The sequence below is a fragment of the Perissodus microlepis genome, chromosome 7, assembly GCF_051167445.1.
Source record: "Perissodus microlepis isolate ML-2025 ecotype Zambia chromosome 7, ASM5116744v1, whole genome shotgun sequence".
NCBI classification, from domain to species: Eukaryota; Metazoa; Chordata; class Actinopteri; order Cichliformes; family Cichlidae; genus Perissodus; species Perissodus microlepis.
In genome coordinates this window covers 3232574-3255399 of record NC_140467.1, presented here as the reverse complement: position 1 = coordinate 3255399, position 22826 = coordinate 3232574, and the positions used below count along the sequence as shown (strand labels likewise).

Sequence of the window (22826 nt, the reverse complement as noted above, 5' to 3'; positions counted from 1 at the left end):
GCATTACCAAAGTGAAGCCTTGTCCTGCATGCACGCAGTCACAGACATATCAGGCTAGGCAGAAAGAAAATATTGAAAAACAAGTCTTCACAGCATCAAAAATAAAATCAAGGGCACGGACATACAAAATGAACTGTACATCTGAGAAATCTGTGTCAAATATCATCATCTATGTGAAATGTAAATATTGTACCGAAAGGTTTCATGGGCCGAGATATTAAAATATTCTGCACTTGTCATGCACCTTGGCAGCAGAAGAAGTGAAAAGGATTGGAGGGTAAGGTGCAGTCAGAGATGTCGGGTGTTGTAGATTAAACGGATTTAGGAAAAAAGGTGCACCAGACAGCTATTGCCACAGAGGATGATTCAGGAAAAAGACCAGATCTCTGCTGGATCTTATAGTGAATTTACAAAGTCAAGGGAGTGTGAAAACATTCTCTCAAGAAGGTGCAAATTGAAGCAAAGACCACTGACAGTAGGGCTGTGAGATATGACCAAAATCTCATATCCCGATATAAGAATTCTATCGTCCTGACAACGATATAAATCACAAAAATGTAACATTTTCTGTAAATTCTGTGAATCTCGGGCAGCTCGTCTTGCGGGAAGTGTTTCCAGCTGCGTGTCATGTAGCTGGAGTCGAGTGTTTTAACCGATGCATGAAACTGTACATTTTTAGACATAAGTTGTAACGGCCGCCGTTTTCTTTGTGAGTATTTATTACACGGCGTGCTGCGGGGAAAAGCCTGTTCTAACGTTTGAGTCTAAGATTTATTTTTTAGCACCTGGCGGCTCTTTTTTACTTCTCATCCGTAAATAATCTGCTCTTTCACGTGATTCAGTTTATTTTGAAAAGTCTCAACAGGATCTTGAGCTTTATTGTGAAAGGTTTATGTGGAACATAAACAAGCGGACACGCGATGCTGTTACCGTCGTTGTTGCTAACGACAATGCATAAAAACAGGCACTTGTCCGTCTGTAGTGTGGTTATATAAAATATAAGAGAAAGAGAGAACTTTAAGAAATTAATATAGCCACTACAGTGACCATCAAAACGATGAAAAAATATTACCGTAAACAGTTTATTTTGCGACACCACGAAACAAACGATAGCGTAAAATGAAACGATAGACGTTTTTATATCGTCATCCGATATATATCGTTATATCGAACAGCCCTACCTGACAGGTTGCCAGTAGTGGCATATACAGACAGTCTAGCGTTCACACTCACTTTCAGTTGTTACATGCATGAACTCATATTGTTCTTGGTGCCCTTGTTGTCCACCATGCTCACACAGGTTTCTGTGCAGTTAGTTGTGCTGGCTACCTAGCGCTATCACAGCTTCTGTTGAAACACTGGCTAATCGGAGTGAAAAAAACAAAACAAAAGACGTAATACAAAAAAAGTCTTGCAGTCAAAATTTGCACAAATACGGTTAAAAAAAGGTTCCCCGTTGTTCTGTGAGTAGACACCTTTAGAGTGCAATCTCAAAGTAAGTGGAAATACTACATCCTGAAGAGACACTGAAATAAAGAGGAATACATCTGAAGCAAAGTTTAGTAGCAAAAGACAAACAGAAGCGCCAGTGGAATTTCTACCACCACTTGCTACAGAGCCTTTAATCTGCGACTCTATACCTGCTCCTCTATATTCAGCATCTCTGCTCTCCTGTCGTCTCATAGCTCCTTATATCATTCTTGGCACAAAGCCTCTTCACACATGATCAGGGTGCACAAGACAGGAGCTTCAATATTTCAGGATGTGCTGGAGCCCAGAATGCCCAGTGAGCACTAACCTTTTAATTGTTTTCAATGTTGGCAAAAGACACAAAGCAGGAAAAACAGGAAAGAGTTGTTTCTCACAAATCCTCCTACCTCCACTACCAAGATGACCATGCCTATGGTTCCCAGCAGATACTTATTGTCATCCAGCCATTCCTCCACTTTCTCAAAGCAGCCCTGAAAAAAGGAACAAAACCATGTTAAAATACCATTAAAATATACATTTTCAGTTTATGTCACTGTAGTTGGAGCGATGGCTGCCCCCTGTTCAGTTACCCAGGAGAAAACTCAATCATCTGGTTTGCAGTTTTCCCGCAAGAAAGCATTTCTTTAATGTGAGCTATACCATAGGATGGATAACTAGCAGGTGAGTTATTAAACACAGCTGAGTTATTGTGAGCGATGACATTTATATGCAGACGTATGGGACACATAAGCCGATGTGCGCACTAATCGTATGCTTAAATACATTCCCACCTGGGTTCATTCAGAGGCTACTCATTGGCGGGGATATAACGCGACACACTTAAGGGCGGTTTCAGCAGCAAAGCTGTGCCCCTGCTGGTCTGTGGTTGCTGAGGCAGCATGTAAAGTTAACTACAAAGCGTGTGGCCATCTCCTCTGGGCAAGATTACACACAAGCTTTTAATGATGAGCTTTCCCAATGGGCCAGCTCAATGTCGGTCTTTTCTCATTTTGGCAATTATATTACAGCTTTTAATCCTCTACTTTGGACATGCTAACGAACCACATGCCAGACCAATAGCAGATTAGAGTAGTAATACGAGGGAAAACTGGTGAACATTGTGCTACACTGTTTTGTGAGAAAAGAAGAGCTGTTGTCTCGAGAACAATAGAAAAATCCATTGGATTTAGGCAATAAGAGGAAAACTTTAAAGTGACTTTAAGTACCCACAAAGTGTTGGAAAAGACAACAGTGGATTAAAGCTTACAGATGCATGCCTCTTTTGAATTTGGGGAGCAGAAATTGGCAAGTATTGTATTTTAGAGCAACAAAAGTGTAATTTAAAGGCAATATGTTAGAGCACTTCAAATGTGGCGTTAAAAAGTAGGACGCTGTGGATCTAACTTTCCAATGCATCACGAGTTAATGGGAAGAAAAGTATCAACAACCCCCAACACGGAGCAATTGTTCACTCTGTAGTCACTTTGTGTTTTTGTTTTGCTGTCCCTTTCTTTCACTTTTCAGTATTTTTCTTTGTGGTCACTTTGTTCCTCTTAATTTGTCTCTTCGCAGCTGTTCATCGGTATGCTCGTCCGCACCTCTCTGTAGTAGTTTTCCGCCTCGAGTTGTTTCGTGTTGTTTTGCTGTTATGGACATTTTGCATTTTGAGTCTGTTGAAGTTTCTATGGTGGTTTTGTCTTTGTGGTTCTTTCACAGCTCTGCAGCTCTTTTGTTAATTTAAGCCAAAACCAAAAATGCACTAACAAAATCGTTTCAAACCAAAACTTCTTGTATGCAAATCCTCGGTGAAGCACAACTGAACACTGCAACAACAGTGAGAAAACCTGTGATCACTAAAACGATGTAAGTATGCTGATTATTTTTAAATTAGCCTAACTGTATGAGCATGGTCATAACATGACCTGTTAACAGTGCAACTTAATTTGTTAATGAGTTGGGAGTTAAGTGAGTTTGGAACCTATATGGAGAAGAATTGTCTAAAGCAGGGGTCTCAAACTCAAATGAGCCGCGGGCCACTTCTGGCACCGTCATCTCATTGGAGGCCACTTCAGTGTAGTACAAAAAAAACAAACACGAAAACACCCACTAATATTTCCTAAAATGTAGTGTTTTGTTTGTTTTATTTAATTCCAAATATTGTGTAACAAGACAAAATTGCAAACATGAACGCAATTTTTTTTCTCACTCTTAACTATCTGAAGCCTTTCAGTTTCAGTTGTCATATGCAAGTTAGCACAGGGTCAACATTTCAATGAAATGTATTTGACGAGCAGAAGACAGTCACTCAGCAGTGTAGTACAGTATAGTACAGTAGTTTCACTGAACTACCAAATAAACAGCTCTTTCTGGCCAGACACGTGCTGCTACAATTTTGTTTGTATTTAACAAAATAAAAATGCAGACATAAGCGTACACATTAGTTTTTGACTGCAAGTGAAAATTGTTTTCTTTCTAAATAAATCTCTCCCCGAACTAACAGCCCTCAGCATGTTTGCACGCTCTTGTTACCTCGGTCAGGTCCGCGGCTCCGAAACGTGGTAAGGAGCCTCTGGCTAATACTTTGGGTTCCTGTCGGGCTCGTGGAACGAGCTTTACTGTCTGGATCAACTTTGCTAGCGAGAGACAGAGAGAGGCGTTGAAAAGCTGCTCCAGCAGAACTTTATTGTTTCGGAGGAAAACATGAACACAGTGTACAGTCGAGTCTTAATAGCTTACTGGGCTCGTCAGGCACTCTTTTTGGCTGCAGTGGTTATTTTTATATTTACATGCTTCCATCTCCCGTTTCTGCTCGGTAGCACCTCCTACTTTTCGACTTTCCTTTTTCCTCCTTCCCTCACGCTCACACACAGCGGGAGGGGCGGTCCCACACGCTCTCCCTGCAGCAAGGACTACACCGCCCATGAGGCTACAGTCTTAAAGGGCCATGCCTGTAACACTCTGTCATGTATTAAATCATTTTTTGTATAATAATTTTTAAAAAATATTTCTTCACATCAGTATGCGGGCCACAAGTAGAGGTGACGTGGGCCGCAAATGGCCCGCGGGCCGCGAGTTTGGGACCCCTGGTCTAAAGAATCGAAAAATACAATTTTTGAAACCCCAGAGCACAGCTGCAGCAGTAATCAGGATGTACAAAAGAGCCATAGTAACACTAATCAGAGCCACAGTGGCCCTCCACCTGAAACGCCACAGACAGTGCACTTCTTCCAAAGTACAGCTCTCAAAATCGGAAGAACAAGTGGTTCAATCTCACAATGGAAATTTGAATTTTAGCTTAGAACATAAAAACCCCTCCTCACTCTTCTTCTTTGGCCTAAAACTGAAAGATCAAACGTTGCTAAAGAGCTGAAAAACAGCCTGATGAAGATTAGGATCACAAGATAAATTGGTTTGGCTGAGATGGGGATGATACACAGCATGATGCAACTGATTGTAAATATGGTATCTAAAAGTTTCAAGGACAGGTCAGACAGGTATCTTAATTGTGTACTTGAGCACCGAGGAGTAAAAACACATTGAGAAGTGAAAAATATCAGGTGCTGGAGATGTTGGAGATTAAATGGACTTAGGAAAAAGGTGCACCACAGACAGCTATTTTTATACAGCATGACTCAGGAACAGAGCAGAGCTCTGTTTGGATCTTGTACTGAATTTACAAAACCAAGGGAGCAGAGAGGAACAGGGAAACATTTTCTCAGGAAAAGGCAAATTGAAATAAAGACTCCTAATACTGAGCCACCCCATCACAGGGGCAGCATTTACTGAAAAGACAACTGTTTTACAATGACATATTCATACCGCGGGGACGCTAAAATGCTTTTGTTATGTAGATGCACCAGTCAAGACCTTTTTGCTATTCTGGTTGTCCACTGTGCTTACGTCCCTCCATAAAAGAAACAGGCCTGTGCAGCCTAAAAAGGCTTCAGTGTCAGTAAAAACTTCACATGTATATATTTTGTAGGCGCACTGAGACTGCAAGGCAAAAAAAGATAAAAAGAAAGAGTCTGGCGGTAAAGTGAAAAAAGCAACCGGGGTTCCTGGTGAGTGCTGAGAGCACTCTGAGTTGTTGCAAAAACGCAGCATAAACAGTCTGCGCACACAGACACACACACGCAGACACACACACACGAACACACACAGCCAGCCAGTTAATTGCTGGCTACCTCAAGTTAACGTCTGTTTCCGGTGGTACATTGGCTGACTCAAGCAAACGAACAGATTACACTTCAGCACTCAAAACTGCACAAACGTGGCAAAACAAGTTTGTTAAGGCAGTTTTAGAGCACATGTTCTAAGTAAATGGAAAACCTACTATGAGGAGAGACAGTAACAATACAAAGAGGGATAAATGGTACCAAAAAGCACCACAGAACGACACAGGAAATCCTTCCTGCCCGTGACCGTCTCCCTGTGCAACTCCTCCATCTAACACACTGTAAACACTGCCGTAGTTACACCCTGTTTGCTCTGCAGCTAAACACCAAATGACAAAGTTCAGTCAGAGTCAAATGTCAATCATATATATTCCACCTCTGTAATATCCTTTGTCAATATTCTTGATATTTATAATTGAGTGACTTGTATATATTAGTGCTATTTCTTAAATTTGTAAACTCTGTAACATATTCAGATAGTTTAGTCTGTTACTGTTACTGTCTTGGAGTAACCACATCATTTCCTTAAGGATTAATAAAGTATCCTGATTCTGATGTCATAGCAGTTTTGGGCCCAGCATGTTTCCTATAATCTGGACAAGAATATTACGTGAATCATACAGAATACTTTCAGACTATCAGTTTTAAAAAGAGAAAAGTCAAGGCAAACTATACAGCCGAGATTAGGTAGAAAATGACTCTGTGTATCATTCATATCCTCCAAAACAAAAACTTAAATACAGTAAGTATATTCTGTGGAGTCTGTCATTTTAATACAGTAAATCTGTTAGTTTTGAATATTTTATAAAGAGCAGACACGAGACTCTTATACTTAAAAGCAAAAGACTGAGAAGCAAAACTCAAGTCATCGGAGTCCAGGTCAACTCACCCTGTTCCAGAACATGTTGGTGGAGTTCCGCCCACAGTTCTGGTAATGCTCCTGGCAGCAGCGATCAGGAACTACTTTGTCCTTCAGGGCCTCGTGCCAGTCGGTGTATCCTATCACTCCACAGCATTTCCACTGTTAATGCCATATAAATGTCAGGTGGAAGATGAGTTAATGCTCTGTGTCCTCAGTGGCCCCAAAAAAGCTCAAACAAACTTTAATTAAAAAATTGAATTGGTCACTTTCCTTTAAAGGACAGCAAAAAAGGACTGAAGTGTACTTGGACAGCCAGTTTGGGCTTTTAAGGTCACACTAATACCACAGCTACAAGCCAGGACATACATTAGCTGGAATATCTGAATAGATTTTAGTCATTTGTGCTTAAACATTCACACTAACGTTTCTCATATTGTAAATGCGTGGTGTTACTTACCTCTGCCTGGATGATGTTCCAGGCATTTCGCAGGCCTATGTTGTTTTCTGAGTTGTACAGAGCCAGCCCATCCTTGAGATCCTGTTTGGCATTCTCACGCACCTGGAGAGGATAAAAGAAAACATGAGCCTTAGTTAGAGATCTTAGTTTGGAGGGGTTGGCTTTGCAAGAACAGTCCGGTGAGTTGCACCATTCAATACCTCTTTATGTCGTCTTTATAATGGAGCAGGCAGTTGAAGCTTGGGTGTTTGTAGAGGTGCACTCGGATTATTCTACTCTTTTCAAACTGTCAGCATCCTTTTCACACAGATGCAAACAGTAGTGGCAGGTGTGCAGTTAAGTGCTTTTAGTGGACTGTGTATGACTGACGAATCATTAACGCAAAGCAATCTGACACTACAATATAAAGACATAAAATGCCAGCGCCTTCACAGTTATGGGTAACCTCTTGTCTTGTCAAATAAAAATAACTCTGCAACAGTAACGCGGACCGCTGTGTAATGTCTGAACGTCTGACACGTCATGTGTCGCTCACACGCTCGGCTTCAACATGCCCTTCAGCAGTGCTAGCAAATCATTTTCCTCTTGAGTGAACACCAACAATTTGCTCAGGGTTGTGCCATGTCTGAGGGAGATTAATATCTCATTCGCTGTGTTAATGAGATACAAAATCAGAGCTTTAGCTCTCCTGCAGTTTCATATGCCTGTGGGGATTTGCTAACTGCCAGGACAGATTGAGAGGCGCTTTAGATACGGGGTAATTATGACTAGAAAAATGACATGGACTGCCAGAACCACGCTGTACATCTTCACGGGCAATAAAAGTAATATCACAACAATAGGAATGCACTTAATACTTAAAGCTTAGAGTTAAAGAGTGTGATCAGGAAATCTGCACAGGACAAGAGAAGCTGCATTAGCACTGTCACGTCCAGAAACAACAAGGTGATTTCAGCAATTCTCAGTGTTTTTAGGTGTCAGTAAATCCTTTAGTGAAAGAATAAGGAAGAAAGTAACAATAAGCAGCCAGAAGCCTGGCTTCTCTAAAACAATAACACATTTAATATCACTTGACTTTCTGTCTTACACATTAGAAATAGTACAAACCCAACTTTCCTTTGACTGTACAGAAACGACATTAAGCTTTAAATTCATTCACTGGTTCAGTACCCTTGTTATTCAGCTGCAAGGCTTTTGAAATCTATTTGCTGAATTAGACATAAAAGTCAAACTGAATTTTTACTGATTAATTAAAATTTCTCGGGCAATAAAATGCTTTAGTAATCATTAAAAATGCAAACCCCATTTAAAACATCCTCTAAAAGCTTTGAAATAAGACGAGAATTATTTCAAATCCCATTCTTGCTCCTCGGCCAGCAAGTTTGCTGATGCAGATCTTGGTCCTCGTGCAGGAAAATGAAATGAAGAACAGCAGCACCATCAATCTCTGCCTTATGCTTTGTTTCTATCTGCTATCTTGTCTTCTCCATCTACAGTAGGCTGTGTGTGATGTTGCTGGCTCATTACAGACTCCTCACACAGCCGCTGGAGAGCAGGGTCCCCCTTATTGCAATAAAAGTCTTCTTCCGAGTCTCCGATAAGTCACTGCACATCATTTTTTTGTGTCTTAGTTACAGTGTGAAATGAAAGTTAATGATCCAGATTTACCTCTAACGAGAGGCAGACAAATGAATACAGAACAAACAGGGAGTTGGAGGATCGTGCAGCACGCCGACCCTTTTTCTCCTCGCCACAGAAGCAGACAAAAACACGAGGCGATTTCTTGACTAATGCTTGCACTGCCGGTCCTCGAAAATGTTGACAAATAACAGGCCTGCACCGTGCTGTGGCAACATCCGACTTCTGGGAAGTTTTGCCTGGATGTTGCCACGCAATATTTCACGTGTGGCATGTAGACAAAGCCCTGAGACAGAGCTCATATGTCTCATTGCATAGATAAGCTTGTAGTTTCCTCTGTGATGACCAAGTCCGCACACAGCAATATACGACTGCACATTCATCACAGAAATCTAAAGGGTTCAGCTTGGCCGGCTGAGAAAACACTCATAATTCACAGAAAAGACCAAAAAAAACAAAGAAAGACAAGAAGATATGCATGTGAGGGCGGTGGAAGGAGAAGCCTTTCTGTCCAAACTGTTCATGTTCCCCGTCAATGATCACAAAAATAGAGCAGAGAGCGGGTGGTCGATTGTTGGAGAAACACCTGTCCCAGATCTGGTGACATGGTAACACCCAGGGGAGCAGGTACACTGAGACCTGCGAGGTTACACTGAATGCTCATTACCAGAGCATTCAGTGTAACTGAAAAGAACTGATCATTTCAGAGAAGGATACAGCCACCACAGAGGTGGGGGGACATCTGGCTAACGACTGGTGTCTCAGCAGGCTGTTTTGAAAACGCTGTGGAACATTTAGAGTTCCTCACGCAACACGGGAGAGCATTACGTATTTACATGAGATTCTGTGAAAACAGAAGTGTCAAGAGATTTATTCTAAAAGACACTTCTTCAGCTGAGAGTCAGAGAGTGGAGACACACACGCTGCAGTTTTTACTTGCAAGGGCGGTCACAGAGGGCTCACATCAGAGTGGGGGCCCTGTGAAGTGCACTCTGTTACCGCTCTGGTCTTTATTTATATACAAAAGTAGGTGCATTCGTTTATTACATTGGAATGTGGATGTGTGTGTGTGTGCGCCAGGAGAGGCTTCTCTACCTGGCACGAAGTGAAACTGCTCGTTAAGCTCTTATCTAGCACTAATAGGTACTGCTCCTTCCCTGCATGATAACGGATCACAGTGAACTAAAAACAGTCTGAGTTATAAAGAGGTCATCATGCAGTATTCTATCATTTGCAAACTTATATCATTAAAAGATTATACTGACTACTAAGTACAATTTTCTATTGACAAGAAGAGACGAGCAAAACTTTTATTTTATCAGTTTGCTCAATTAATATCTTACGAAAATTGTACAGCATCCAATTCTGATCTTATGAGGCTCTGAATGGAAAGAATTAGTGGACCATTGTGAGTTAGTGTATTGGCACCTGCGGCAGGTAAAGTATAGATAGATAATACATTTATCTGTCTGCATGTTCTGTGCATGCTGACAGGAAAACAGAGGAATTATCTTAGGATACCAATCACGGTCAGTGTTTACCCACTGTCGCCAAAGTGCTTGCTCATAGGGGGTCATATGATTGTTGGGTTTTCTCTGTATCTATGAAGCGCCTTGAGGCGACTTTTGTTGTGATTTGGCGCTATATAAATAAAATTGAATTGAATTGAATTGAATTTAAAGACTAACAAGTGCTCAACTTTCCACTGAAAAACCTGAACTTGAATCTGATTTTATGGATGGCTAAGTGCTTAGGACAGGGGTGTCAAACTCAAATACACAGTGGGCCAAAATTCAAAACTGGAACAAGGTCGCGGGCTAACATTAATATTTATTGAAAAAAAAATCTTCCTCCAGATTTAAGAATGAATCTCTTCTTATGGACTCAAACAAGTTTTGCTGAAAAACTGAGTATGGAACAAGCAAAGCTTAATACTAAACAATATATATATTAGCTGTATAATACCAGTAGGCCAGCTCTGATAGTAATTTGGTATGGCTTCGCGGGCCAAATGTAATTAGGCTGCGGGCCAAATTTGGCCCGCGGGCCAGAGTTTGACACCTATGGCTTAGGAACAGCTTTGAACTTTCAAAATGGCTAATATCTTATCTACATATTCACACTAGCGAAAAATATGAAGGATAATCATTGATTGTTATTTTAAAAACACTTGTCTTTCTTTTTTGTCCCTGCACTTTCTTCTTGGTCAACTACTAAATTAAATACATTATTGTTAAGTTGTAGCTGCTCCCCTGTGTTTACCAGCTAGTAACTCTGGTTCTTTACTAACTGTTGTTGTGTTCGGGGTGTTGAGTAGCTTTTCTTGTGAAATTTCTAATCAAACTGCCCCAAACTCCTAAGTTCCCACACTGGCAAATGTTCACGTCAGTACCAGAGTAGCTCACATCATCGTTTACCCGACAGCTGCATAATAATTAAAAATATACTTTACGGTGAAATACTCCCTGGCATTATTGCATTTTTCTTTTGGATGCAGAAATGATGAAGCGACTCCACACATACTCACCTGTCTTCAAATCTCATCTATAATGCAAAGAACCAGAGATCTGCCTGCATATGCAGGTTTCTGACGAGACAGGCGGTGCAGATAACGCTGTTTTTTAATGTTTAAAAAAGTGACAGACAGTTGAGCTGATATTCTATCACAGTAGATTTCATATTTGATGTAAAATGCACCGAAGTACACAGGCTCTGAACCCAAGTCAACCTCTTCCAAACTGAACTTCTGATTGTAGTTTGCTGTCAGGGGTATGGTACACCAAGCTCACATTATCACAAATACCAGACTTCAGGCTCAAATGTTCCTAAATGCAGAGTTTCAAGCATGAAATTACCATTAAATCCTATTTAAATAAAACATATTCAAAGCTAAACATTCCAGATCAAGTTGCCACTTATTTTACTGTTTTGTGAAGCAAACAAAACCGTCTCTTGTCACATCTTCAGTCTTTTGCTGCATGCTCTTTAAGGATAGACCGAACCTCTTTCAAACATGTTCAGTGCTTTTTTCCTCTCATACGCAGTCACTGTTGGGTCACATACTGTCTGGAAACACTGGTTTTAGTTTCAGGACTACTGGGAAACTAAGAAGCTAACAACGTTTCACTGTTGCTCTAATTGCAAAGCTCAGGACAAATACATTTACTGCCCTGAAATTGTAATAAATGATGTGAATCCAAACAGAATCGGTGCCAGAGGTTTCCAAATAGCACATTATTAAACACGTTACTTAATTCCCTCAGTTGCTCTGCAACCCTGTGCTTTGTAGACGGAGGCCAGGGAACTTGACAGAGTCAGGGGAAGAGCCCCACTCCAGCTTTAATTGGTTGGGAAATAACGCACAGCCAGGAATTGAACATAATTCTGTCTTTGCACAAACGTAACACGCAGCTAGATGTGACTGCCGCTGTCGTTGAGTAAGACATCAAGGATGTGCCACAGCCAAAATTTGCTTCCTTCCTCTTCCATGACTCCATGTTTTCCTTTTTCCTGATTCTTTTCCTAAAATTTTACAGTGACATCTAATTTCATTTCTGACATGGCTGACCTCTTTCTACCCCTTTTTTTGTGTACTTCAGCACCCTAACACATAACAAATTCATTCTTCCCAGCATCCTTTGATATCTCATTTCTTTTTTTTCTTCCACCTCTCTCCACACCTTCCACCCTTCCTTCATTTTTTCCTCGCCCTCCCGACATCCCTACGTACATGCTCCGGTGCTTCCTGTCTCTCTTGCAAAGTTCTGCTTCCTCATTCTGAGCTAATAAACCTTCACTGGTGTTCAGCTCAGCGTGTTGGGTCGACAGAGGCACAATGAGGTCAGAGCGTTAAAGACGGATGGCTGTAATCTGGTTTGCCGCCCAGCCATCTGCTGCAGTCAGCTGGTTGCTAACTGCAGGGCCAGCCTTTATTATACTACGCCCTCTACATGGCATTTAATCAGAAAGCTTAACACCACTGGGCTGTGGAAGGAATGAGGGAGTGCCCACGCATAAGCCATACCTGGAGGCAAGACTGCTGGGGTGAAGAAGACGTGAGAGAAATTATCTATTAACAGGACTGAGCGGTACCTCCAAAGTAGGATTAAACTGGTGGAAATGGACGCTAAACGAAAAAAAACAACATGTTGCAACAAACGCAAGATACTATATGTTTGTCTTTCCCTCCCACCTGTCAACAGACTATCGCCCAGAAGGATCACAGTATGCACAAAGAGTCAGTCATGACTTAAATATGACCTATTTGAGAGACTAAAATATCTGTTTTGCAGGCCTCCGTCGATACACGTTTAAAAGCTGCCAACTACTGTACCGTATGTCTTCCAGTCTTGTTAATAAATACCCTGTGATTAGGGGATCAAATAAGAAAAGTGAATTAGTGATTCCTCTGATCACAGCCTGTAGCAGAAGACGAGGGGAGCCTCACACGGCATACAAGATCTCACTGGAGACGGAGAAAAAACCCAACCACAAAACAAAAAGCAATATGTGAAGGTCTTCTGTGATTGTCCTTTTAGCCAAACAGACAAGCTTTAAAATCTAATGCAGTTTCCTAAATTTGCAGGACATCCTGATTAGAGCATCTCTAATAATGTGCAATTTACTTTAAACGCTTTGCCTTCCAATGACATTTGAAGGCCAATAAAAGAAAATATATTTGGTTGTGATCCTCATTATCATGGTTTCACGTTCCATTAGGTTTAAGCCAGGATAAACACAGTAATTTGGCAAGAACGGGACAAACATAAAATATGGTGGGTATTCACTGGAACTTGTGCGAATGAATTTTCCCCGGGTAATGCCCCATGCTTTGCTAATGCAGACTCAACTGATTTCTCATTTAGGAAATCCTCAGCACTACTGGGCTATCTTTTACTGACTTCACAGGTGATGGGAAAGGCACTGCTGTGAAGTCAAGAGGCTTTCTATTTAAATTCCGCCGGAGGGATCACGGTTAAGCCGGTAATATTTTGATGATAAGGCAACAGACATATTTACTCCTGACAGGGTGTGCCTGCGAGACCCGATCTGAATCTGAGAATGGATTGGCTGCTAAATGAATTCCTTTATCTGCCTGAGAGACTAGGTTTGAGCAATAACCTCAGAACAAAGAGGCAGAATTAGCTGATGTCCCGAGGGCCGTGTGACATAAGAGAGCAAATATATAAATAGACGGATCTATCAACGACATGTCCTTGAAAACAGAGAAGTCTTCATCGCTCGTCCTGCACAAGACACTTGTCTTCTTCGGGATGAAACATTTGTGGTTGGATCAGATTAAAGATGAAGACGAATTCAGCATCGGTAATATCCAGAGCTTTGCATGTAGGCATCTGCTGTTACCCCATACACATTCACCTGATTTAACCTCATTCAAGGGGTCATGGGAAATATTCCTGGAACTAATTAGGGGGAGCCAACTGTTGGGGATTGAGTTGAATTTTGTGGCCTAACCTTTGACTGCTGTGTTAATGGTGGGGTGAAGACACTCAAGCTTCTGACAGAGAAACAACCAAATATAAAAACAGAAAACTCTGATACCCGGAAGCAACTGGAATCTAGGTATGCTTATCACACTAACACCTTTTATTGCTTTCTGCATTTGTCTGTGATCATCTGTGTGTGAGAGAGCTTTCTTTTAATGTCTTCAGCTGGAATGATAAAAAACAAAATTTGGACACAACACATAACAACTTACCTTATCTGTGTACACAAAGAACAGGATGAGCAAAATCACCTCCGCCAGAAGAATTATCAGCAGGACAACGAAGAACTGTCAGAAAGAGGAAGAGCACTGTTACAACAGCAGCACAGGCAATATTGTAAATTGAATTTGTGAACAAAACTCTGAACAGCTAAGCTTCTTTTGCAGTTAAGTGCTGTTTTATGATGAGAGAAAAAAAAGACACAATTTCACAAACTTCACAGTAAGACTTGCATCTGTGATTTAAAGCGCATTTATTTATACTCCAAACTCAAATGTATTGTGTGACTCACGGAGATACACGGATCATCTAATGATCTTTTAATTTGGGTTAAAGCAATTGTTTGACATCTTGTGAAACATAAGGCAAGGGTTAAATGAGATGAGCTAGCAGTCAGTTTAGCTAAGACTGAAACAAAAAGACACAAAAAACTAGAGCCTGGCTTTATCTGCCAGCTGGCATCTCTTAAAACCCAATAATTAACACATGAATCATCATCAAGGAAAAACAAAAAAAATAAATAAAGCTGTAGTATTTTAAGGTTAATTGCTCAGCTATGACCCAGCCAATCACTTCACATTACTGTAAAACCAGCCCTAAATAAAGCTAGCTGGCGTTACCTACTGACCCCTCCATTTACACTGTTCAGCTTGGCTGGACAGTTTCTGGCAGCAGCTTTATATTTACCAGCTGTATTAATCTTCTCATTTTTGCTCTTGACAATAAAACAAATGAGTAAATTTCCCCCAAAATGTTCCAGGTTTCAGTTAATGGTTTCATTTGGAAGCAGCAGACACAGAAACCAACATTTCTCAAGACAAAAAAAAAGAAAAAGAAAAAAATCCATAAACATAAACAAAGCAAATTTAAAAAGGGAGAAGGAAATTAGAAAAAGAGACATGAAGGAAGAGGTGGGAGTGATGGTGGGAGGAAAAAAGGAGAGTCTCGGTGCTGGAGGGCTTGTGAATGTTTGAGGGGAGTATAAAAGGTTTAATACTTCCTAAGATTAATTTCTAGCACAGCCTTGCATCTCATCTACTACTCTCTCTACTTGACTCCATTACAGCACGGTATTTACCAAGCTCTTCTGCACAGCATGGGAGGAGGCATGCAAACCTAGATTTTTGAAAAACCCATTAATTCCAAACTCATCTGGGAGGGAGGGTGCGAGCTATTATTTATGTCACGGCTCACACGACATAGTTACAACGGTTTGCTGCTGCATATGGCTTTGCAGCCCACAGAATGATTGTTGTTCACCCACAGTCAACTTGTCATACTTTTCCTGGCATTTGCAATCAAATGAACTGTTTCTGCAAAGCAAATTGGTGGTGCTTCAGCGGCCATGTGTGAGAGCATGTGCTTCTGTGTTTATTTGCACACTCAGCTCTGTGGGTGCATGCTCTCATTTGCCAGCAATCGCACTGTTATCTCACCTTGTTTTGTTTCTTTAAAAAATGTCTCAATAAAACTATTTGGCAGAAAAGGTGCACTGCAATATCGCTGCAAAGGATGTCCGGTCTTTGAATATTTCTAATCCAAAGAGAGCTGTACGCAGACCAACTTCAGAGAAAATATGTCAAGGTAAACACTCAGATCTATTTGCGCTGGGAGATCTAAACCTACTCTTGATGTTTCCCCGTCACCACCACCACTACCTCCCCAAACGTTTGGATGTGCTCGACTGGACAGACAAAGACAAACACAACAACAGCAGACATGGATGCCCTAAACAGAATTATTCTGGCCAAATATAAAAGGCTGTCACACACAGATGTGGCAGGAGACTCTGTGAGAAACATCAAAACTTTGATATTTTCCGTTAACTCCGATTTTTTCTCTAATTCCAGCCATCTTTCACACCCCTCCGCTCTGTCTTTGCACTCTGCGCTCTCCTCCTGCTTCACAGTTGTTAGGCAGGTGAAGGAAGCCATGTCTAACGCTGAGGATTTGGTGGGGCTTTTGACTGATGCAAGAGCTTCAAGGGATTGAGCTGTTTGTGATGTTAAGTACTCAGAGCCCCAACTCCACTTCTCATTTAAAGTTTCTATACATGAAAGTTTTTTTTTCCTTGCCTTTCTGCAGCGGATCCCTGCAAACCTCATTCTGTTGGGTGAACTCTCATAATTAACTTGTGCTTAAGATAACACACTTGTACAACTTTGGGCAAACAGTGCAACGTCAAGACAGAACAGTCTTTGTAATGAATAATAGAACATTCTCAATTCTTGAGCTTCAAAAACATCAAGTGCCTTTTGGTGTGCTCTATGCAAATACTAATTCCCCCGCCTGAAATTCCTTTCACTGGGCTCTGACCAGAGCCATGGCAATGACATGCATTAGTTGGTATTAATTTGCAGAAAGGGGGAATCCTATTGCTCAGCTCTAATTTTCCTTTGTGCACTCTTGAGGTTCGATAGAGGGCAGACTGAATTACTGAAGTAGCCCCAGTCACCTAGCTCTCCCGAGGGTCTGGTAATAGGACAAATACAAAAAAAGCTCCTGGTGGCCTGTGACCAGTGTGCCTTTGAGTATAGATACTTGCTTGCAGTTTGCATGTGACAGTGCAGACAAGCCTTGCAGCAAAAAGACACAAAAAACGAGCAGTTCTCAAAATGTTATGGCATTGCTTTTTTCGTTTCTCATCTCTGACAAATAACTATGACTCTTAGTGGTCCATTAAAAACATTTCCAAGCTATGAAATTAGGGCTGCTACTATAAGCGCTGTCTTCGTAGTTTGCACAAACTTTGCCCCGCTGCCACGATTTCTATCAATTTTATACATTCATGAAAAGCTCATCTTAATATTTCATTGTTGCAAGGGTTGTATTTATCAATAAAATATGCAGCTTCCCCAGGAGTGCCAAAACTTTTAAATACAACTGATTGCAAGCGGTCAACTCTACAAATGAATTTCAGTCAAAAAATGCACGAGTGAGAGAAATTAAGGGAAGAACTACAATGTGTACATTTGTGCTGTTGACAGTTATCCATGTGTGACTTTTAAAAAAAATATTTTGTAGGTATCCGGATTTAACTCACGCTCAGAAGCAGGCACTTGTTCTCCTTGATGGCACCCAGGCAACCGAGAAAGCCTGTTACCATGACGATGGCGCCGATGGCAATGACCATATTGGCAGCTGACAGTGAAGGGAATGAGGGTGAGAAGGTGGCGAAGCTGCCCTGAGACACCGACAGCCAGATGCCCACACCGAGCAGCCCGCAGCCACATAACTGCAAGGCAAAAGATAAGACAGACGACAAGGTGAGAAAACAAACAGACAGGCACAACCTTTTCAGGGTAAGCTGCAGAAATGATTAGCATTCAAATTCATCTTTAGCTCTCCACTGGCTGCGTTGGTTTAATGAGAGACCTGCCGAACAATAACAGTAATTCAAAGAGTAAGGTTAGCTTTAAATTAAAAGCCATCCCCACCTCAAAAGTCCCAGTGCAACAGTCTCAATTTCCCCTCCAGCAGCCTGAGGAACTGCCCACACGATCATACATCTCCAAACACTGGTCAAAAAACTTTACACCAATTACAACTACAATAAGCCAATAACGCTCTGCAAGTGATTAGAGCAAAAACTGGGGTTGGGCCATGCTGGTTTTGCACGTTCGAGCTGATTTCATTAAATCCAGAACAAACAGACATGTAATTACTGCCAATCGCTGTAATGAAAACTTCCCAGCTTTATGAAATCTGCTTACAGTAGAGTTGAGCTTCACCTAGGGGGAGCAATTCCCTAATCTCACCCTGTCACCCCGCCAGGCTCCTGCTATGTGTGTGTGACCTGCAGAATCCATTAATGCAATAAAGTGTTAATGGAAAGCTTAGACTGTCATGCCTGCTGATGTGTGAGTCCTCCTATCAAAGATCAGAGCAGTACATGGTCCCCGCTTAGAGAGTCACGTTTTTATGGAGACCTCACAGCATAAAAATCAATAGAACATATATATGGCAATATATATGAAAAGCAAAGAGAGCTAAAATATGCAAACAAACCGGGGTAAATGATTGCACCGTTACTCTTTCCTCCTTTCTATTAGCACCGCTGCCCTCTTCTCTTCTCATCTTTGCACCACTGCACCAGAAAGCTTTAATGCCTGTCAGCAATATGTACAACAAACCTGCAGTGCAAGCAAACAAACAGACATGGAGGAGCACATTTATACACAGTATACAGAAGCAGTCGTGATCAAGAAGAAATTAAGATATGTGTCTGCTGTAAACTGCTTCCTTTTATTTTACTATTAAATAATGAATCAGCCACATGGAGAGATAATCTGCAGCAGCTGACAAAGTTTAACTGTCAGCTAATAACAAACCTGAAAATTTGCTGCACTATCAGCACTTCCCTAGCAAACAAGTGTAGCTTCAGTTAGACAAATGCACACAAGTGCTGATCAACAAAGTGACTGGAAACAAATTAGTAGGTGCAGTGTACTCAAAGTCGCTCTCGGCGATGTTAAGTGATGATGTATAACTGATGTGCAACTTTGGGATCGCAGCTGCAGACCTCATGAAGTGAGGACAGATACCTCAGGTCTAATGAGTCCTATAGGATCTGTAAATACGTAAACTGAGCCTAAGAATTCTGTTCTCAGATGTCAAATGAGCCAAGTCCTACTCTCACTGACCTGTGATATGTACAAGCTGTGACCTCCACAGAAACTCCTCAGAACGTATACATACATCAGCATATTCTGCTGAATGAATGATACACCTGGTCTCACAAAGCCTGGGAAATGACTACGAGCAATTAGAAGTGAGGACAAAGTGAAAGAATCGGGATTGTGCATAAATTCCTCAAAGATACTTGAAAGCCGAATTCCACAACTGATTGACTGCGGGTGAGTTGTGTGAAAGCCTGAAGTGAGTGCTCGCATAAACAAAGTCTTTCTGCTGTCAAGGTTGACAAGGTTGCTGTGAACAGACCAACAAGCATCAGTATGATCACTTCTGATAGAGTGAGGGAAAGGTACATCGGTGCTCAAAAGACTTTCGGTCATTCATAATCTAAATAATTCAGAGGCAACTGGCCCTTTATTCTTCCCTGATTAAAAACGGGAGAATAAAAATGTCAATTGAAAATGCTGGAAAAGGTCGTGTCCTTATGCAGAGCGGCTAATATACAGGATCGCAAGCGTACCATTCAGAAGGCCAGATTATAGAGAGTGAGGAGGCATTCAAGGAAGCAGAGGACGAATAGTAAGTTTAAGAGGGCAGAAACATAGAGCGGATTTACAGCTAGTGAGGGGGAGCACCAGGAGGTTTAAGAGCCCAGGTGGGGAGCGTTACAATGCCTTCTCTTAATTGTGTTTAATGCCCAGTGAAGGGAGCTCGTCCAAGTGTGTCGCTCTCTTAAGTGACTGTGGAACCACCCAACCCCCGCTCAATCTGTCTGATCTGAGCCTACCGAGAGCACGGTGTAATCTCTGTCCTGTTTCTACTACGACTACAATGACAACAGCAACACGCTGTCATCAGACCTTTGTGTAGGTGCCTCTAGTAAAAGCTCTGATCTGTGTTATCTGACCTTGGCATGTACTTCTGAGCTTGACATTGAGTGCCTCTGCTGAGCTCCTTATCTTCTTTTAATTGTGGGGCAGGCGTGTTTTGATATGCCATCTGCAGGGAAGGATCAACGAATCCCAAAATACTAGAGAAGCTTTTAAATATTCATAGAGAGGCCTTAATATAAAGGCAATCATTGGTATTATGTCAATGAGGAGTTAATTCCCCTATCTGTGGAAAAAAAATCCAATAATCTGAATTTGCCTGTGATGTGGCAAAATTGCTGCACTCACACAGTGGATACTTTCTGACAGTCTCCTATAATGTCCTTGAACATAAATAACCAGCAATATTGTTTGTGAGGTCTGAGATATGAACCTGACATATACCTGCAGATATAAACAACAAGTACAGATGCTCAGGGCAATTTCAATATCTCCTGAATCCATGCATGCAATTTTGCAGCCCATCATTAAGCAGCTGAGGGTGACACACAACAGCCTTCCGTGTCCACTACGTAACTTTTAACAATCTTCGGCGAGGGGCCGACTTTTTTATTGCTACAATTTTTCGAAGTCTTTCTTGTTTAGATAATAGAAAACACCGTCAAAACAAATCAGCTGTTTTGCCTGGATGATGTTCTGCTTTGTGTTGCTCCCACTGTATAAGCGCTGCACAAGAGACGCTCCCCTCTTTTTATCAACCTTAAGGTTGCTTTCATATTTGAGGCTGAGGGGAAGATATCTTCCAGCTGTGATAATGAAAAAAACATAGTTGCAGCCTGGAATATAAAGCCAGCTGCTCTAAACAGTGGATTGACTTCAGATAGCGAACAGCACTTAAACCAGGAGGGAGGAGCGCATGTAATTGTGCTTGGTATGGAGCCATTCTTTAAAAATCAATGGTAGTGTAAGAGTGAGCTGAGAGAATATGGCGTTTGACCTTTTCCTACGTGTTGGACAATATTGTGAGAGCACCTTGTTGGAAAGACGTCTGGAGTTCAGCGTCTAAATGACATTTGTGGAAGAAGTGACAAAAAACCCAGTAGAGAGGTGCACAGAGCATAGCGCATCATTAACTTTCTGCTGGAGGATACAGGCACACGTGTGATGCGACTGCCTAGCTAGATGAATGGGACCCTACTGCTGGGGACCTTATAACAAGCTCAGGGTGAAAATAATTGCAATAATACTGTGAGAAGCAACTGTGAGGCAACTTTCCAAACAGGAAGTTGATGTGACAGAGGTCAACCAGGAGGTCTGCAGAAGACGGATAGAGTATTAAATCCAGAGAGATTGCGAGCTGTGTTTAAGGTAAAAAGAGACCAAGCCTCGAGGAAGGGAGAGGAGAAGAAGAAAATAAGGCTGACCCTTCATCTGACCGACTGGCTTGGAGAATTATCAGCTGCTGCAGTTACTGGCTCAGTGACACGGAGCCACCCGACACAGGACCCCACTAAGAGGGAATGGGGTGTAAGTGTGTGCGAGGGACGCTGGAGGACCTTTTCACACAATGATCCCTGTGAGAGGTCGCGTGCTGTCATAAAGAATGACAGCTTTTGTCAAAGTACTACTTTCTTTTCTGACTGTCCTCGTCGCAAGAGCTTGATACCAGTTGAATAAGTTTCTGAAGTTCAGAGTGTGTTATGTGAATTGGAGAGACAAAGATTGTCAAAGCTACCAAATTCACTGCAGCTGAGACTAAACAAGTGATAAACTGAAAAAAACATGTTACAGATATTTGCTTTGCTATACTTACACTTTAATTAGGAAGCAATTGTACCGTTAGAGCACAATGAACTATAAAGTTGGTGAAAATGCCAGCCCGACTGCCCTGCTAAAGATGGAGCCACTTTATCACTTAACAACCCCCCCACCCCCGCGCCTTTTACTGCAGCTCCATCTTTCTTTTCACCAGAAAATTAAAAACAACCCCCCCCCCACCCCCCCCACCCCGGCACACAAAGTCTTCTGCTCCAGCCGGCATTGATTTTGCACTGAAATGAAGACATAGGATATTCATCGCGGCTAAAAGAAGATTTTTCAATTTTCACCAGATGATATTGCAAGCCACTGATTCATTTTATCACATAAGAACAACACCCTGCCAGCTGCGAGAGAGAATCACAGAACAACAAACATAATAAATCAACTGTAAACATCAAATAAAAGTGACAAAGCCTTAAAGTAAAGACAGTACAGATCTGTATTTTCTACCCAGTGAGTGGAAAAGGTCCTATTTGAAGCATGCTGTGAAGGAAAAGGAATCGTTTTAAGGATAGGCCCTCCACAGAGAGTGTTTGCGTGCGCCTGTCAGACAAGGTTATTTTTTTAAGACTCCTTCCTGATAAATAAATTCTCTATTCTATCCATCCTCCATGGTGGCCAAACTTGGCCAAACAAAAGAAAATGAAGGGTGGTAGATATTTTTCACATCTTCACTCCTGGTTTATTCTTTCACTCACCTTGGTTTTGGCATACCTAAAGGAAGCTGTTGAAGACTTGAATGAGAACAAAAACTGTCAATAGCAGGGGTCATACTGTGACTTCTCACAATGCCTATTGACCGTTTTTTGCTGAATGCAAGTATAAAGCCATGTAACAGCTGCAGGCCAGGTATATTGTAAATGTTCATCTCGAAAGCACAAATAAGCAGATTATTTCTAAAGAAGGACATTTCAGACACTTCGGAACACAATACAAATACATTCAGCAGAGTCCTATTGACAGTGTCTGGAATTTGTAAGATGCATAAATATTGAAGAAGACACAAGCAAATCTGCTTCAAAAGATACATTTATGAGAGATAGCCTTTATTTGTCAGTTGGAGGTCTTTTGCCCACAAACGAATAAAATGAATAAAAACATTATGTGACCCACATGTTTCACTATATTTCTTTTCCCCATGGTGCTAGACGAGGTAAGCTGTAGGCCATATACAGCTTTTCAGCAAAACTCGCCACCTTCTGTCTCCCCAGG

At 41.5% G+C, this 22826-nt stretch overlaps 1 protein-coding gene across 2 annotated transcripts in view; it reads right to left on the bottom strand.

Moving 5' to 3' along the window:
* The window catches only part of tspan9a (tetraspanin 9a), a 185923-nt gene that overhangs the window by 8998 nt on the left and 154099 nt on the right, over positions 1-22826 (bottom strand). For both annotated transcript variants that reach the window (XM_084932812.1, XM_084932811.1), the window contains 5 exons: positions 17372-17563; positions 14322-14396; positions 6965-7066; positions 6535-6666; positions 1878-1961 (listed from right to left, as the gene is read on the bottom strand). In XM_084932812.1, the coding sequence (XP_084788938.1) occupies positions 1878-1961; positions 6535-6666; positions 6965-7066; positions 14322-14396; positions 17372-17563 (585 nt within the window). The remainder of the gene's footprint in view (positions 1-1877; positions 1962-6534; positions 6667-6964; positions 7067-14321; positions 14397-17371; positions 17564-22826) is intronic.